General features: G+C 43.7%; 1 protein-coding gene across 1 annotated transcript in view; it reads right to left on the bottom strand.

Annotated features, from left to right (window-relative positions):
- Positions 1 to 9,931, bottom strand: part of LOC135369419 (uncharacterized) — a 35,303-nt gene extending 25,372 nt beyond the window's left edge. Inside the window, exon 1 of the mRNA XM_064603014.1 lies at positions 9,828 to 9,931. Coding sequence (XP_064459084.1) covers positions 9,828 to 9,918 — 91 coding nt within the window. The 5' untranslated portion in view covers positions 9,919 to 9,931. The remainder of the gene's footprint in view (positions 1 to 9,827) is intronic.
- Positions 9,932 to 19,688: the final 9,757 nt, after the last annotated feature.

Here is a 19,688-nt window from a genome sequence, read left to right as displayed (position 1 = left end):
AACTCACCGTGTGGTGGCTGAGAAAGTGTTGCAGTCATACTTCTGACCTTGAGGGTCCACCAAGATTCGTCAAGTTTCGTACGCCGTCAAGAGATTTCTTTTCCTGGTTAATCAGTGATAAGTCACAAATGAGTGATAGTGAGTGACATCTGTAAATACTTCCTCTTGGAATAAACTTCGCTTAGTTGAGAGGCTGCGGGCGGTTTGTCCCATATATGTTCTTACTCCTTGTCCGCGTCTACTGCCGCAGCAAGCCGATATGAACTTGTACCAACTACCAACATCAGAACATATTTTGGTGACCTTTTAATTTGGCTTACTTATTACATTGATTAATGATTAGTCAGTTACATTAGATTAATTTACTTATTCAGACATAGCATGGAATTCCTCAACTGTCAATCACGTAAAGGATGGAAAATGATGGAACTTCTCCGTCAAAATACGGATGTCCTCCTGACGCAGTCTTCGGGCTCGAGACCTGCTTGGGGAGGCTGTAGGTGAGGAAATCGACGGGGTTTTGCAATGGCAACCCATGACAAACGCAATTTCCCGCTCGGGATTTGTCAATAGCGGCAATTTCCTGAGCCTTTAGGCCATCTTGTCAACGCATAGCTATACTTGATGCATGGCATAGACAGCGATGCATGGCTTCTGGATAATTTTTGTTTTTGTTTGTTTCGTTTCTTGTTAACATTCACAGCCATGATTTGTTGCTGCAGTTCCTATAGCCTCTTTAGTGGCCAACTCGTCGGTGGATCAGAGATATTAGGTATTCACTGAAGCGTTTCACGAAGTGCTTTGCCGCTGCGCAACACATGGTTCAGCTCTTAGTCAGTTCCCCTTTTCTTTAGTCCCCTGCGATTCCGTTCGTAAATAGCTAGTGATAAAATGGTTCATTACAGCTCCCTAATAAATGACATAACAAAAATTGCCATACCAGCAACTGTTTCGTTCTTATGTCCCTGTATTTGCCTGAGTTGCAATGCAGGGCGGTTCCCCAACTATGACATGTCTAGCATCCTCTGATGTGCTCTTCGATGTCTTGCATGATGTTTGGCCACCAGGTCTTATTTTCTACTTCGGATTTACGTTGCCTCCATCACCCTTACGGGCGAATTCTAGTGTTTTACCCTTTAGGCTCCGAGGTATAATGATGCATCTCGATCGCAGCACCACACCATTGTATTCCGTAATATAATCTTAATGTGCTTAACCGTTTCGTATTCTTCGATATTGGTTCCCCATTTTCCACTGCATAGTGCTTTATTGACATCTTGCTCCTAGGTGTCTTTTTCAATTTCCACCTGGATATCTTCGGTAGTCAGGGCAACTGGCTTAGACTGCATGTCTTGCGACAAACATAATAATATATCGATGAAATATGAAAGTCACTGAAAAGGTTAGCCAGCTGTAGGACTCGAACCCACATCTTCTGGATTGCCGGTCCAGGGCTCTACCAATTGAGCTAAGCTAACACTTTTTTTTTTTTTTTCAAGAACGGTTTATTTCACACTGTTACAGTTCAAGACGTAGCTAAGCTAACACGCCTTCTCAGTGACTTCCAGGGTGCGTCATCTGAAGGGACAAACCAGCCACTCTCTCTCACTCATCCTCCTTTCACTCTTACATTTTTGCGCACTCATACACGCATTCATACGACGGTATCGACGCAGGCGGCAACTGATGAGCATGAAAGAACTAATGTTCTGAGGCTGGATGAGTCGTATGAGTGCGCAAAAACGTAAGAGTGAAAGGAGGATGAGTGAGAGAGAGTGGCTGGTTTGTCCCTTCAGATGACGCACCCTGGAAGTGACAGAGAAGGCGTGTTAGCTTAGCTCGATTGGTAGACCCCTGGACCGGCAATCCAGAAGATGTGGGTTCGAGTCCTACAGCTGGCTAACCTTTTCAGTGACTTTCATCCTTCATCGTTAATTTCTTAGGCGGATTGAGGCTTTGTATGTATTTGTCCCTTCTATGTTGTTCCAGCCTCAGAACATCAGTTCTTTCATAATAATATATGCTACAGCAACGTTGTCTTTTTGCCCTGCTTTCTCTTCTAAAGATAGGGGCCGCGAAAACAGGTCTGCGATGTTTGTCGAGTGCTACGGCGTCGTTTCTTTAGGAGTTTTCTCAGTGCAGCACTCACTGTTGCCATGTGTGGGAGGAATTTCGCACAGGAGTTAGAGAACCCCAGAGAGAACCCGCCCAGAGAACTCCGTAGTCCAATAACGTTCTGTGGGGCCCTAGCTTGTTTCATTGGTCGAACTTTCTATTCGTTTAGGCTTATCTCTCGTTGACCCTAAATTGGCATTTCTTCTTGTTTAATGGGAGTCCGGCATCCTTGAGCGCTTTCAGTACCTCTTCTAGTTGCGCATTATGCTCCTGTTGCGAACCGCCATAGGCTATAATGTCGTCTGATACGCTTTTCACTCCTTTTCACTTCCTTGACTACTTGCCGAATTGTGAGCTGATATCGCTCTGCCGCTGATGATACATCGCAAAGTAAGCGTTTGCAACGACACAAACCTTCACGTGTAGCAAACGTGGTAATAGGTCGTGCGTCTTCTTCCAGTTAAACTTTATGATGTCCCAGAGTGAGGTCAAGTTTCGATATAGCTTGCGCGTCTGCCATTTGTTCTATAATTTCGTCGATTGTCGGGGTCACAAACCGTTGTCTCTGAATAGCTTTGTTACCCTTGCGCATGTCAACGCATAGCCGAACCTGGTCGTCTTCATTTGGAACTGCCACAATTGGGGAGACCCGCGCCGTTGGTCCCTGCACAGGTTAGATTATGTCGAAATCCAGAAGTCTGGCTATTTCATTTTCAGCCTTCTTTGTAAGATAAAACAGAATTCATCTCACAGGCTGTGCCTCTGGTCGAACACTCTCGTCGATGCGTAATTTCACTTTGAGGTCCTTCTGTTTTCCAATGCTACTAAAGACAGTCTCATATGCCTTTGGAGAATTGTGTCCACTTCAGCTGTACTGGCGACTATGTAAGCGGTGTCTCTCATGCATAGAAGTTTTAACAAACTGGATGTCTCTCTTCCCAGGAGGTGTGGAGATGAATACCCTCCAGATATCACAACCAGCGTAGCCTTTATCTTCCGAGATGCAAATGTCAGTCGTAAATTCTCCAAGCCTCGGCAGTTGGTCCATATACGCCCTTCCATACGAAAGTATTATATTTGAAGAGGGCTCAAGCTTGATTCCAGAATGTCGTAAGCGTTTCAATTCTTTACTGCTCACTGTACTCGCCGACGGGCCTGACTCCATAATAAAAGCAACTTCGGCTCTCGCTATTATTAAGCTTGATGGTATTAATTTTGCCGCTTCTTCCAACGCAGAAAAGATTGTCCTCTCCATCTGATTCGTCTTGTACGCGTCTTACATCTTGCGAAGTTTTTTTTTTTTTTTAATGTTCACCCCGTTTGGATTCTGTGGCTTCTGACAACGCTTTCTTGGTGCATCTTAGCGAGATTATCTTTGTGCGGCACGCTTATCCTTGTCCTCTGCATTTGTTGCATGTGTTTCTTCATTGTCACTGTGCAATAATGCCCAGTGTGACCAAATATTACGCATCTGAAGCAATTGGTATTGCCCTTTCTTTAACCTGAGCGTGAATAACCTTTCCTCTGCGTTCTTTTTTTTTTTTTTTTTTTCAGTGACAGCTATTTTGGCGGAGTTGAGCATCAGATGGCGTGCGTGCGCTATCCGTCGCAGATATTGCGGCGCGGTGTATGACGCAAGCAGCGCACTGTGAAGTTGGCGTGATGCGACCTTGGGTATCACGTAAAGTGTGGTGATGGAGGCTGCGGGAGTGGAAAGCGCAAGACGCCAGACCTTTAGCCGGCAGCTCAGGGTGGGATAATGTGGACGCACTTGGTTGCGAAAAAATGGACTTTAGTGTTGTCTCTTCAATCACACAACCAACATGCAGGACGAGCTTAATTTTATGGATTATGTTCAGGCCCGAAACGCGGACACCACTCTCACCATTATACCCGTGACTACGTACTACAGCAATCACAAAGCGCATTTAACGGTTGCACCGCGCACTCACAAAGCGCATTTAACGGTTGCTCTGGTGAACGGTTGCACCGCGCCTCCCTCATCCTTGCGTACTTGCAATACGACATCGTTGAGAAAAGATTGCAAAACTCTCTAAATATGTGAACATGGTTAGAGTTGCATTGTGTTTGTAAGAGGTGATTTCGAAATATGAACGTATTGTATCTTAAGAACTCACACAGAGCGAACAGAGAGAAAGAATCCTGTCAAAGTCTACCCACAATGCATATAACGACGGTTGTCGAAAACAAAGTCCTTAGCGCCCTCGCATTAAAACCCACTATGTACCTTCGATACATCGATGATATACTTATAATATGGGGAACACGGGGAACATGAATTTCAAAGGTTCATATATCTACTGAACACTGCGCATAGCACTATAAAGTTCACGTCACAACACTCAACTCACTCAATCAACTTTCTCGACACCACAATATCATTAGACAACGGCAACCTCACCACAACCCTGTAAAAAAGGCCAAATGACAAACAACAATACCTTCACTTCAAGAGTCACCACCCGCGTCACTGTAAGGTTGAAATTCCTAATGGGCAGAGTATAAGACTGCGCAGAATTTGTTCAGACGACACAGATTATGCTGAGAAGCTTGACGAACGCTGCAGCGCACTTGCCCAATAGACCCTCTCCTAACCTTTCCTTGCTTTTTTCTCCATAAACATATCCCCCCCTCTCCTAACCGAATTCCGTCGCAAGGCACTCACACTCGATCGAAACGAGGTTCTGGATCACCGAAAAAATCCTGACGCGTGACAAATAAGCTACATCAGAAGATATTCCAACGCACTTCCAAACATCGAAGCCATTCTACGGAAGCACGAGCCCCTCCTGCAAATCAGTGACGACTTACCAATATATTCACCCATCCAATACAGGTGACCCCCCCCCCCCCCCATACCGACGCGCAAAAAACCTAGAGACTCCTTGGTCAATGCCAAAATTAGCAAAACGAACACCCAGTACACTGGAACACGTCCCTGCAACCTCCCGCGCTGCAAAACATGCAAGCACGTTCAACACGCTAACTCCATCAAAAGCACTGCGTGCAATTACACTCACCCCGTTAACCACGCATTCACAGGCACGAGCTCCAATGTCATATACTGCACTGAATGCGGCGACTGCTCTATGCAATACATTTGTGAAACCGGCCAACAAATGAACAACCGCCTTACCGGTCACAGGACCGACACGTCCAACAAACTCCCCAAAGCAGTCGCGGAACACTTTGAAGGGGCACAAAACAGGTCGACGAACATTTTTCAATTATTATGCCCAATGAAAGAACGTAGCTCACGATATCGAAATATGAAATTCTTGTACTTCTAGCGAGCGTCTTTATCACGAAACAATGACATTCAAAGAGCGTAATCCAAGTAAGTCTCTCCTTATCCTTGGAACCGGATCACGTCACCATACTCCAACGTATAGCAACACCGAATTCTAGGCGCTGGAGGTGGGGGAGATTTCGCTCTCCTAGCCAATGACGGACCCCACTGACAAAAACTGCAGCTCGCAAGGGAACCGGTTGCGGGAACATCGCGGTGTCCTCGCGGTGCAATACAGCACTGAAAACATAGTGCGCACGTGAAATAGAATATTGAGTGGTTTGGGCACAGTTTGATCTGGCTATCTTGGATTTGACAAGTGGGAATATGTTTAGAATTGACCTCGCTTCTCGATATTAGAACAAAATTAATGTATAAGCGTCCCGCATTCTAAATGGCTGATGATGCGCGACGTCAAAATGACGTGTCGCTTTTGTCGCCAGGACATCGCAGGGCTGGGCATGAGGGCGAAAGAGTGCAGTGAATATTCAGTCGGTTTGGAGCCATTATTAACTTTTTTGCGACAAAGATTTTACACCTCGTACACATTTTTTACGCCTCACACATTTTACACAAGATTTTACGCCTCGTACACATGTTTATTGCCCCTTGAACATTCCTGGTCACAATTTTGCCAACATTAAACTATATATTCTAGAAACCGGGTTCAGATTCACACGTGACGGACGTGATAGGGACTCTTATCTCATGTACAAGTTCAACGCTCTTCACCTGTTCGGTGTCAACAAATCACAAGGCACCCTAGAAACACTTCACAGATAAAATATGCTCAGACCTTTTCCCTTCTATCCCCTTTATCATCTGTTATGTTCTGCATGGCCACTGCTTGTTGCTTTCTTTTTTGCATGCCACAACTTTGTATTACGAATATACGTATATCTTATTTAAAAAAATGCTTTGCTCGCTCTGGAATTTTCCCCATGTAACCAATAACTCCTTATCTTTCGGAATGCTTTCCAATTCCCGCCTGTTGTCTCGTTTCGTACCCGTGTTCGTGAACCTCTCATTTCGGTAACCGGTCTGGAGCCGAGATCACTTCATTCACATAGTCCCCTCCACACTCCGCCATTCACTCCGGCCGTAGAAGCGCGTACAGACCCTTTCTTCGCCGCGGGCTGTTGACCCACAATTCGCATGAACCTTTAACACGTCACACCTAACCCTTTAAATACCATGCCAATGATGGGGATGGTGCCCAGAAGAAGAACAGGCTCTGTTCAAAATATCGGCGGCTCCTGTCCTCAGGCAACTCACTTCGTACTTCTCTACCGGTTCGCTGGATTTCAACCCATCTACGACGGCTGTCGTTGTATTTCAGCTTCCAGTACCAAAACGTCGCACTGTACTCGGGATTGTTTTCCCGTCTGTTCTTCCATACGTTCTCTTCGCTGTCGGCTGTTTGCCTTTCGCGTAGTTCACTGCCTTCGCAGGTGAGGTGTTGGATTCCTTCTTCGCGCTCTTCGTTGCTTGTTTTTCGCTTCCCTTCATGGAACGTGCTATGCCTGTCGCCTTCTCAAGTGTCAGCTACGCTTCCTCTAGAAGACTGCGGAGCAGTCTTGCACTTCCGCATTTGTTCACGATTTGATCTCTAATCATCTGGTCCCTCATTCCTTTAAATAATGGTTGTTGCTAGTTTTCTGAGACGAGTAATAAACGTGCCGATTGATTATGTCCCGTATTGCTCTGTTCTGCGTTACACGTGCCTCTCACACGACGCGTTGGTTTTTGGCGCAAAATACACGTCAAAGCTTGCCACTGTAGTATCATGAGACTCGCTTGTGTTTTCGAGGTCTGCGAAGACGTGTTCAACTTCTGGTCCCGCTGTATGCAATAGTAGAGCTCTTTTCCGTGCGTCGCCCCTCACGTTTAGGCATAGCTTGTGGTATTCGAAGCTTCGCGTCCATCTCTTCCGTCATTCTGCTGCATTCCCTCCCGTTATGGTGAAAGCACTTACTGCGGGTACTGGGGTATTCTGCGCCATCCTCGTCGCCAATGCGTTATTTGGTGGGTTATTTTATGCGGTTTAGTCTAGTCCGCCATCCTTTATTCACCCCTTGTTGCCAGTCGAGCTGGCCTATACGCTACACACGGCACCAACGCGTTTTTGTTACTTTAGTATAGCCTGGTTATCTCTTTAATTTCAGAAACTAGTCGCCTCTTCCCTTGTCGGATGTTCACGATGAAAGTTGCATCCCTGAAAAAGTGTTATCAATTACACTTACTGGGTACTGGGTAAGTGGTACTTCCCAAGACTCTGTTACCTTAAATAATGTACACCTTTACGAACAAGCATTATGTTTGTCGTCAAAAGCTATCGAATCGCTTCGTTTATGTCAGCTCGATATTTTATCACCAAGCGTTTATGTGGGGGAGGGGAAGGGTTATCTTTCTTACGAATAATAATGATTTCCAAGGTACGTATAATAAAACTTTTCATAATAAGCGACCAAATTTTACAGCTACTGCTGTTAAGGCCTCACTCCTGACGGTAAAAGATGTATCTCGCTGCGTGTCGGAAAACGGCGAAGTGAGCACGCTGCGATGAATTATGCAGGGCCGCGATCTTCAACTTGTCGTTATTCCATAAGGTGCATTAAGTGCACCACTTCGGTTTGTGATTCCCCAGAGCTCTTGCGCGAGCCAACCACTTTAGAGCGCGCGAACGTGACTTTTCATTTCAACGTGAATTTCAAACGCCAACCTTTGCTTTTTTTTTAGATTTATGTTACTGTTTATTTGTTGATGCACATTATTTTACATATATCCATTATGTCTCACTGTAAGTATATACGTTGTGTATATTAATTGTTTATCTTGTTCTTCTTTTCCTGTAACTCCCCCCTCATGTAATGGCCTATTGGGGTAATTTGAGGTATCAACATAAATAAATAAATATAATAATGACAATCGCTATGTGAAAATTGAAGACCGGGACCCAGATTGCAAAAGCGTCGCTTGCAGACTGTCATCTCAGAATGCCGGCAAATATGGTATTCACAGGCACACACCCTCGCATGCACACCATCTCTTCATGCATAATCGCATAGTCGGCGCATACGAACTACAGCTGTCGCTGCATTCGTTCAATCCCCAGGCATGGGCGCTTGTTTTATCTCCTAATCAATGAATCATGTGCAATGATTAATTGGAGCAGAACCGTCAGACAGCAGCCGCGACATTTCGAACGGATGTCATCTGTGTTCGGAATGTCGGCGGTTCCCGACCTGAGTGTCCTGCCTCACTCTATCGCTGTATTAATTGCCTGTTCACCATTAGCCGTCGCCACCAATGGGCTTAGAAAATACCCACGTATACCTGCGGACAACAACAACAATAAACGAGGGAGAAGTGAATTTGACGTGCGATGTTTTCCCGTGGTAGCCACAGGACCCTACCCCCCGTGCGGACAAAATATATGCGTGTCCTTGGAAAAGTAGTCCAAGTTGTAGGAAATTAAAAATGTAATTATGTTTTTTTTAGTTACTCCAGGTCGTGTGTAATTAAAGTGACCAAATATTACATGATCCACACACAATATATAACATATGATCGATCTATAACATATGATCTGCGTAACAGGCTTGATGACAAGAATGTTTGTGAACAGTGCAACTTACATGGGGAATACATAATGCGCATTACTACTACATGGTAGACCACTGAACTCTTTCCATGTCGGGGCCGGTAGGGACACGGGTTGAAATCCTTGCACTGGCTCTACTGTTTGACATTTCCCTGGGTTTTACAGACTTTCCAGACGAATGTTGACATAGTTCGCCCTGAAGTAGGCCCGGGACGCATACTAACAACCATGTCCCCGCTCTTTCCCGTTCTGATCTGTACGCCGCCACTGTTGCTTCGTTGCGTTAACACTAGTGCTACAGTTGCATGTCATCATCAAATTTATGAAATCAGTAACTGAAAGTTTATATTATTGAATATGTGAGCTGGGTGTACACATGCCTTTTCATGCCTTGTTTCAGTATTCGATGTTTTAAATTAATTTTAAACTATGTAGAGACTATTAGCAACAAGGGAAGTCGTAAGCATCGATGCATTAGCAAAAACCACCGATTTTCGAAAGGGTAATTCTGCAAAGAGAAATTCAAATCAACTCATGTAAAGACGGTGGAAAATAGCTATCCCTCGAGCAGAAGTTACAAACAAAATGGAACTAAATTACAGCTACAATTTCTGATTACACATATGATCTAGCTACACTACTTAATTACTCTAAAGTAATTTAATGTAATCTAACTATTCGTAATCGCTTACTTTAATTACTTATATTTCATAGCCGAGCATGTTAGACTCAATACAGACACACGATGTTTCACAGTGGACTGAGTGAAGGAAGGATCAACGTATAAATCGAACTCACCAATCAATCCCCATAAGAAAAGCGATAGCTGAAGCGCCTTCATAGCGTCCGCACTCAGGCTCTGTTTATTCACCAAAAGAAGCGTGTGCATGCGTTGTTATAAGGATAAGAGACGAAGCCGACACTCATGTTGCTCACAATCAGTGAAGATAACGGAAGTCTTGAATGTCTATGAGCCAAGTGATAAGCGAGGAGAATTCTTTTTATGTATACTTCTCGCTTGCTCGAATACAGGAACTATGTATGTGCGTCGTAGCCAGCCTGCAGCTTCATTCCAACTGCAGCACAGCTGGGTACGGACTGTGCTCTGGAATTAGGAGTCCACTAAAACCACCACCCTTGAGCTTCGGCTGTGGGGGCTTCGCCCCATTCCATGCATAGAAATCGGACGGGGTGCCTCCTGTTCCTTCATACAAATGCATATTTCGATTACTCCGGGTAACGTTTTTAATTTATTACTTGGTATTAATATACATGTGTTATTCCGTCTCCAAAATCTGGAATTCGTTGCCATATATATAAGATTATTAGCGAACTTTTGCCAGTTCAAACAGCAAGTACGTATTTTCTTAGATGGGTAATATGTATTATGTACCTAAGTTTCAATGTGCTCAATTTCCGATGTTAAGTATTTTAGACATGTGACCCACAGACAATTATTGTATTCGTTATATGTCTGTCTTGATAGTCATTGAATTGTGTATATTTCATATCGCTGCTTATTTATAGTGTGTGTAATGTGTATTGTAGGAGAGTGTATAATAAGGCTTGCCCTCACAGTCCAGTTTATTACGTGTTTCCTTATACGTATTTCTGAATAAAAGGACTTGAAACTCTCTGTATTTGGTAGTAGCATAATAATCACAGCACCGTCACGAAACACATTCAAAATTTAGATATAACTATATCTGATACACATCATGTGGTCGCGAACTGGCCGGCTTGCTGTTGTTGGCCTCAGTATTCACATCGTGAGAACCAGATATAGACAAAGATTTGGCCATTCGCGTTTGGGGCCCATTTGGTGTGTGCCGTTTTTTCGTGTTTCTTTTTTTTTTTTCTTGCGCTTTTTCTCTCTCTCTCTCTCTGTGGCAACTTGCAGCCCGTCTCGGCAGGCCAGACCGCCCTCTCTTTCTTATTTATTTATTTTTTCTTTCGATAAACGATAGCCCCCGGCCCCTAAGTAACTGAAAGTAAGCAAGATCAAACTGTTTTCCATTAGCTACATATTTGGAGTAACATTCTGCGTTGAATGTATTAAGTATCAGTTTACTACGTTTCCCATCAGTTTTATGTTGGTACGGGTAGCACGTCCTTAATATAACACACTCTTAAAAATGAACTTCACCGCATAGCACGCTCCTAGCCAACCATCATCTCAAATGATATGGTTATCTGCCCTGATTTGTTGAAAACGGGAGGCGTACGCCTTTTTTGTGACACTTATGCTGTTCATAATTGTCACAAAAAGGCATACGCCTCCCGTTTTCAACAAACCAAGGCACGTAACGATATCATTCGAGATGATAGTTAGCTAGGAGCGTGCTATGCGATGAAGTTCATTTTTAAGAGTGCAGTCCTTGGAAGCTCGACAGCTCGATCCGCCCCTTCCCCTGCGACGAGGCTTCTCCGACGCTCGTGATACATGGGCTTCTATTTTGGATGAATGTGTTATTAGTTAGATTACAGCGTACAAGTGTCACATGCGATAGTTTCGAAGATGCATAAGAATGCAATAATAAAACGTAGAGTATATTTTTCAATCAATAAATTCAATTACGATTCATTCCAACGGGGGAGAGAGGAGGAATCAAATTACCGTTAACTTGTATTTTTCAATAATGAGACACATGAAAAGAAACGCAGATACGCATAAATACACTTTCCAAACTCATTTAATAATTCCTGTCATTATTATACATAATTAATTCAGAGTCAGTCCAGGTTCGGTAACGACATCAGGCCATGCGCGCCACCATTACGAGTTGCAAAGCGTCACACCAGGCAGGTTGTAAAGCATCAGGTCAGGTGGTAGCACCGTCGGTGAGTTGCATGGAATACAGAAACAAAAATGTGCTAACGAGGGGAAAACACGCGCTCACGGAAAAACATGCACACACAGGAATTTCAACATGGCCACACACTGCTAACCGCGCACAAGCACTAAACATCTAATGCTAATCATAAACACTGCCATCCTAAACGTCCTAAAACACTTCAAATCGCGGGCATTGATACTGCTTAAGACCTAGACGCGTCAACAAAGGAAAGCATGCACAGACAAGACTCAACAAATTTCTAAGGCTAGGCCTAAGTGCGTAATGACATGCCTGGGCAGGTCATGACAGGAATGGCGCTGCTCAAACAGATTCTGTCGCACCAGAAAAACACACGTACACACAGACAGACACACAGCTAGCATTGACATGGCTGCTAGGTATTTCAACAGAAGAAAGCACGCACGAAGAGAGAACTAGGCCTTATAGAAATGCACTCAAACAAAGTGGGAGAGACACTCACCGGCACCGAAGTATTTCCACACCCACATCACTCAGTCTAAAACAGTCCTCGTCGTAAAGTCGCTCGTCATGAAATCCGTCGCTAGGAGAGCACCAACAGCATGACCGCCACCCAGAGATCCACCCGAAACATAGAAGCGTCCGTTGATTTCTCCGCCAGGGCATCAGGAGCGCTGCACTGTCATTGGTCGTGGCGTCATCCGTTCCAAAGGTCGTCCAGACAGGAGAGCTTCGCAAATCCCCTTCTGTTATTAACTAAATATTTTAACCAATAATGACGTCACTGTTTATGAAAATCCTGCATTAAAGCGAAATCCAGAGGGGAGCGCAGTTACACGACAACCGTTGCTCTAGCTTCCCCTGCGAGAAAGAAGCACTTGTCCACCAAACACCGCGCTGCCTGACGTCATCACTTCCTCCCATTGTCTGAGGCTGCTCCTGGGCGCTCCCAAACAGCGCCATAACGGTCGACGTTTCAAAATTCGCTCTGCTATCAGGGCTGAGGGATGCGCGCCAGACAGGAGTCCTTCATGCTCCCTAGCAATAATTGAATTAACATCGCCATATTGTTTTCTTTGTTGCCCTATTACCGATTTTCATTCTCACATTAAAGTTTATAAAAACCATTAAAAAAATGCTCTTGCGCCTGTTATTGAAGATTACATGAAATTACTATACTTTTTAACAGCCATAAATTATGTTCACTCGTTAAGGAAAACACCATCCATGCACAAACGCTGCGAAAAAAAAAAACAAAAACAAAACTGAACCTTGCAATTAAGCACTACTGCCTCAAAGACTTACTAAATCATTTGTAACTATGTTACACCCTTTTGAATATAGCCTGATGATGGCGGTGATGAGGTAGCAGAAAAAGATGGCGATATGAGTCGCGACAGAGTCGGGGCCACCCCAGGACGCCTACAAGCGACGAAAATGCAAACAGATGCACATACGGCGAACGGATGAATTGCAAAATGTGGGACAAAGGTCTGAGAACGAGTGAGGGTAGTATGACACAAGTAATATGGGGGGGGGGGGGCACACCAAGCGGGCACTTCGCAAGTCACTGGGCACATGTATATTACGCTTTTCAACTTGAATCTTTATAATCTATAATGACGGCATTAAGGCTGTCGGTTGTGGGCCACAAGCCCAGGTGGCGAATTTCCCCATTTATCATCATCAGTGTATTCGTTGTTATCGTATAATGTCACGCTAGCAGCGCTCTTAGGCAGCTCAATCAGTGGATAAAATGAGTTTAACATGATGTTCTAGGAACCCTTTGTATAACATCAATCCCATTCAAGCATTTTCCGTTAATAATACAAGTGTGGCATTTTTTCTTCTCTCTCTCTCTATATATATATATACAGGGTGTCCCAGAAAACGTGTCATTGAATTATAATAAAAAAACTACACCACCTAGAGTCATGAGGTCAATGGCATTTGTTCTTATTGGGTTTTTGCCACCTCCTCATGTGAATATCGTGTAACGTAAGTTTAATTATGTCAGTTTTTGCGAGCTTAAGTCGGAAATTTGCCTAGTAAAGGTCACTTTTTTACCCCACCGATGTGATGAGCGTGTCTAATTTAGTCAAATTAATGATAATTGACAGAGATATTCAGGAGCTATCCCATCGGAAAAAATAGCCGAACATCATGCTCTACGGAGGTCGCACAGAATAGCGCACGAGGAATTTTTCAGCGCAATCTTTCTCAGTCCGACGAAAGGAGGTTGGAAACCCAGCCCTCCCCGACATCACAGAAAGAGATAAAACAGGCACGGCTTATCACGTCCGACTTTCGCTGGGATAATGGTTTCCCTCTCCCAATTTTAGGAACTGTTACTTTTTCTACTACACTCTTAAAAATGAACTTCACCGCATAGCACACTCCTAGCCAACCATTATCTCGAATGATATCGTTATCTGCCCTGATTTGTTGAAAACGGGGGCGTACGCCATTTCTGTGACACTTATGCTGTTCATAATTGTCACAGAAAAGGCGTACGCCCCCTGTTTTCAACAAATCAGGGCAGATAACGATATCATTCGAGATAATGGTTGGCTAGGAGCGTGCTATGCGGTGAAGTTCATTTTTAAGAGTGTAGCACTCTGTGGGCTGGCTTCGGAACCTCCTTTCGTCGCACTGAGAGTGATTGCGTTCAAAAATCATCGCGCGCTATGGTCCGGTGCTCCGAAAAGCATGATATTCGGCTATTTTGTTCGATTGGATAGCTCGTGAATATCACTGTGAATTATCATGAATTTGAGTGAATTCGGCACGCTCTTCATATTGGTGGGGTAAAAAAGTGACCTTTACTTGGCAAATTTCCGAGTTCAGTTCGCAAATATTTACATAATTAAACTTGGAGTACATGACATTCACATTAGGAGCTGGCAAAAACCTAATAAGAACAAATGCTGTTGACCGCATGATTCTAGGTGGTGTAGTTTTTTTATTATAATTCAATGACACGTTTTCTGGGACACCCTGTATGTATATATCTGCAACAAAATAAGGAGCAAGGAAGAAGGAGCAAGGAAATAAGGAATATATCTTTCGCGCTATATATATATACGACTGGGTCGTTCTACTGGTCAACAGTAAAACCGTGCGTGCAGAGAGAATACTACTGCGGTGCTACAATTTCGGTTTTTATGGCGGATACCATGTTCCTTTATACTTACATAGGGAGCAAAACACTGTTAAGGATATAATGTCATGATTGTTCAGTATATGGTCCCATGTTCAAGTGTAAATTAGGGAACCCCAACCGGAGTTTGAGACTTCATAAATGAAAATGCACTACTTGATATTGCCTTTTGCTATGAGGTACACTAGAAGTCAAGAGTTTTCTGCTTCAATACGTGATCTGTTCCTGGTGCCTAACACCCTTCACTGGAAATGGGACTGCCAAGTACTTGGTTGACATTCAGATCACAAGATGGTTCTTGAGATGCACCATATAAAATTTAAGCATGACAGACCTAAAATCCAGATATTCCACGATATTCCTTGGGCAGATCCTTGTACAAATTTTAACTGGATCTGTAGCATCTCGAGAAATGTTAACATGGCCTGAATTTTTTTCAAGGCCACTGTACACATGTCCACAAGAAAGTTCGTGTCCAAGTACAGGGGGAGGGGGGTAATATGTTTATTAAGAAAAAAAAAGAAGGATAGGCTAGCCAGGCAAACAGCCGGCTTGCTATTCCAAAAAAATGGGAAAAACGAAAAAGAGAAGGAAGGAAAGATAAAGGAAAAAACGAGGAAAACGAAAAAGACAAGGTTTACACTCAAAGACCATGGCTGACACGCGAAGCTTAGCAACTTAAACGTCGCATAAACAAAATTAGACGGCGATGGAAACTAACCGTGGTTTCAGGTTTGACGAAGGCACTGAATGAGGAAATGAGGAAATTAAGTGAGACTAAAAAGAAGTATTATAGCTACGCCTTTGTTGCGTACTCCCAGCAAATTTGGCTTATGACTACTCAAAGTATCGAGCAAAAGAGGAACAAAATGACGCACAGCAGAGAACAGATTATAGAGAAGATGTGGGAAACTCCTAATAGATCTATCACCGTTGTCGCACAACTTAAACTCCCGAATTATTATTAGTATGACATTACTTTAAAGCAGCACTTGTATCTCTATTTCTTATTACGCCACTGTGGGAGGTAAATATGAAGAAGTCTTTTGCGGGTAGATTGGCAAAGGAAAAAAGTGGATATGCTAGTCCAAAAAGTCTCGGGACTGATTACTTCAGGACGCGATTTTGTGGTCTTCTGGGCAAGACAATATTCCGAATGATTTTCTTAGAAGGTACGCCGAGTAAGCTGCGCAATTCCTCAAAATTATTTTCCAGATATCGCTGGACGAAGGCACTGTCCCGAACGAATGGAAATGCGCTCGTATAAAACCGATACGTAAGGCAGGAGTCCCGACTTTGGTTTCGAATTTTCTCTTCTTTCCAACTTTTGTGAATTGCTAAAGCACATCTTTTCCAAACAATTAACATCATGATCAAGTAACAGCATTCCTTGCAGCATATCTTTCGTGGGGGCTACTCCGCTGTCATGGCCCTGTTTGATTTCATCCACGACTTTGCATTTGCTTTATATAATAACCTACAAATTGAAATAGTGGTTTTGAACCTCTCCAAGGCATTTGACCGTGTACGTACCCTATAGAAAGCTGACACACAATACCAAGATCATGGATTGGCTTCGGGACTGATTCCCTGTCTGGTCGAACCCCATACACCTGGGGTATACGACAGGAGTCAGTCTTGAGACTTTTGCTGTTTCTTGTCTATATGCACGATATGTTAAGTAACATTAATTGTAAAGCATGTTTATTCGCTGATGACTGCGTAACACATCGCGCGATATATTCCGAAAAACATAGGGATGTCTGAACGTGCGCCCTCAATATGCCGATCGTTCTCTCTCTCTCTTTTTCTTTCTTTTTTTTTTCTGTGTGCTTTTCTTGTGGCTCACTTTGCTCGCCTTATATTACGCACCTTTGCAAAGCAGTTTAGAACACATCAACGAGCGGTGTTACAAATTGCAAATCAATTTGAACACCGACAAAACTGTATCTATGCTGTTATATGTAGAACAAAGGCTTTGCCAACATCATAGTATACTTGCAAGGGAGCTTAGTACAAATATATTGGGGTCGACGTCCACTCCGAATTTAAAAGGAATTTTCACATGCGCTTAATATGCATCACAGCCAAGAGAAAGACTCTTCTATCTCAGAAGAACACTTCATTATGCTACTGCTTAGGTCAGACTACCGGTATATAGAACACTCGTGTTACCGATCGTCACGTTCGCGAAGGTAACTTGGGACCCCTTTGCTGCGTCTCTTTTGCGGGTTTCTTTCGAATTGTCGCCACTATACAAGTGTATTATGTGTATATATTATTCCGTTCCCTACTCCTTCCTAGGTTCCTTCTGGGACCAGTATTCTGAAATTAATGTATAAATCGTTATATTTTCGTGTCGTCCCCTTTGTCTTCCGGATTCCTTCCCTCTACTGACTGCTCATATGCAGACTGTAATCAGCAATTCCATCGCTTCTGTTGATTAGCTTCAGTTAACGTATATCTCACGCTTATAGCCAACCACAGACTTAAACATTTCTATCACAATCCCCCGTCACCGGACCTCGCAACCTGGAAGGTAAAGGTCGCCCAGATGAAGGAAACGATGAGCATATATCACGAATATCACTACCCAAAGGCAGAACCGGCTGCTCGAACCCGTCTTTATCGTTATCAATGTACACGTGTCCCAGACGCGAGGGCTGATAGGGACGCGCTGACGAATGTCAGCACTGATATATGGGTGTGCCATTCGTTTGCGCCTGCAGTGACACTCAAGGGGCATTTTGCATGCAGAGCAAAGAAAATGTACGCTCATGGGTTAACGGCAGGTGTGTACTCACGTGACGAGTAGCACTGAAATGAGCCGCGAGAGGCGATTAGATCGCATAGCGCCGGGATACGCTTGGCGCCATCTCTCGGCAGGAACATCGGCGGGTACATATGACAACCGCCGAACGGCTCACCAGTCCTTCTAGCCCACCATATCCGTGTTTATCCTCAGATGTGGATCGTTGTGTGGATTACAGGGGCGGATTTTTATGGTGGATTGTGTTGGATTGTTATGTCGAACCCAGTGTTATACGCATGCAATGTGGTTTCCGCCGTATATATCGGGAGTACGAATTCATTTCGAATACCTAGTACAGTGTTGCCCGTAATCTTTAATTGTAATTTTCTAATTAGTTGCACCGTCGATTGGAATGAAACTTGCGCAGTTTTTGTCCTGGTGGCTTGGACTATCGAATAGCCACACTAAATGACATTTGATCGGTGCTGCTTTACAGTACCTTTAAAGGGGTACCGCTTACGTTCCTGACAGAGCAGAGTAACAAATTATACATCATTCGATAGCCCCGTGAATGAAAAATTAAACGGCATAAAGCTAAATCTTATCTGTTTTTTTTACATCGTCTGCAAAGTTGCAGTGAATATTTTTCGATATTTTTTTGCAGAAAAACAAAAACCGACACACCGCTGCCAACATAGGAGCCTATTGTGCCCTAAGTGGTCTCAAGCCAGATCAAGAAATTAATACAATGCGACAAGAAATAGCCTAGTAGGGAATGCTCAAACCTGCGCGCGACGACATCGTCTTCCGAGAGGCAATATTTTCCTCCTCTCCTATTTCCGAAACCGCGCAGCGCAGAGAATTCGAAAAGCGTTCATTTTTCCTAGCTCAGCGATGGCTTCAACATTTTTTTTTTCCTTTCATGCGAGACATCAAGTGTACCGGATTGTTCGATTTGAGATAGAACTAGCCTGTGTTGAATGCTGAGGTCTCAGTTAATTCAATCCAAACTTGAAAATGTGGAATTCGGTCGTTGAAAAAGCTGAAGGACTGGACACCATGTGAGCCGAATAGGCGAATCACTATTCTTGTAGGTCAACACAGAGACGGATGGAATTACAAAAGGGGGGGTCTCTAGAGATGAATCTGAGCGCTAGTTGTCAACTGAAGGAATGATCACGGAGAAGTCATTTCATTTAATCAATGCTCGCCCGAGAGGCCGGATTTTCATCTCCGGAAAAAATATCCCCAGGAACAACTGTCCCCACGAAAAAATGTCCCCAGGAGAAATCGTCTCCGCAAGAAGAGTATCACGAAAGGTAGTTTTCGTCAAACGGCTCTGTAGCGTAGCATCGCGGGTGTGCCCGGCTGTGGGTAGGGCTGTACGCCGAAATATATCGTTCAATATAAAATATTTAAAATCTACGACAAAAACATCACGGAACCTAGCAAAAACTGTGCAACAGGAACTTTCATTTCGTAGTGAAGGAGGGCAGCAGGGGACATTTTGTCCGGAGACACTTTCGGGGACATTTTGTCCGGATCTCCTGTAAAACCTGTGTCTGACCAACAGCAGAGAAATACCAGCATCCAGCGAACGATATCGTTAGCGAACTAATGGAGCGAATTATATCCATGTTATGTTGCTCGTTGAATTGAATGTAAATTTAATTATTCATTAACACATGAAAAAAATTAAAAAGAACCCCATGTCTCCCAATTTCAACAAATCCGAAAAGCGAATGATAACACTCGGTCGGCTGTGATGTGCTTCTTCGGCTATCTATAGATGTACGCAGTTCATAGTTGCATCTATATTTCAAAGGCTTTTAGTGGATAAATTTTCTGCACTTTAACCTTCACACTCTTTTCGTAGTAAACACGATGCAGATTATTGTTGGTTTGTTTTTTATCTTCTCTGGCTAGTCTCT

Source organism: Ornithodoros turicata, chromosome 1 (assembly GCF_037126465.1).
Source record: "Ornithodoros turicata isolate Travis chromosome 1, ASM3712646v1, whole genome shotgun sequence".
NCBI lineage: Eukaryota > Metazoa > Arthropoda > Arachnida > Ixodida > Argasidae > Ornithodoros > Ornithodoros turicata.
Note: the sequence above shows the minus strand (reverse complement) of the source record. Positions and strands in the feature narration are given on the sequence as shown.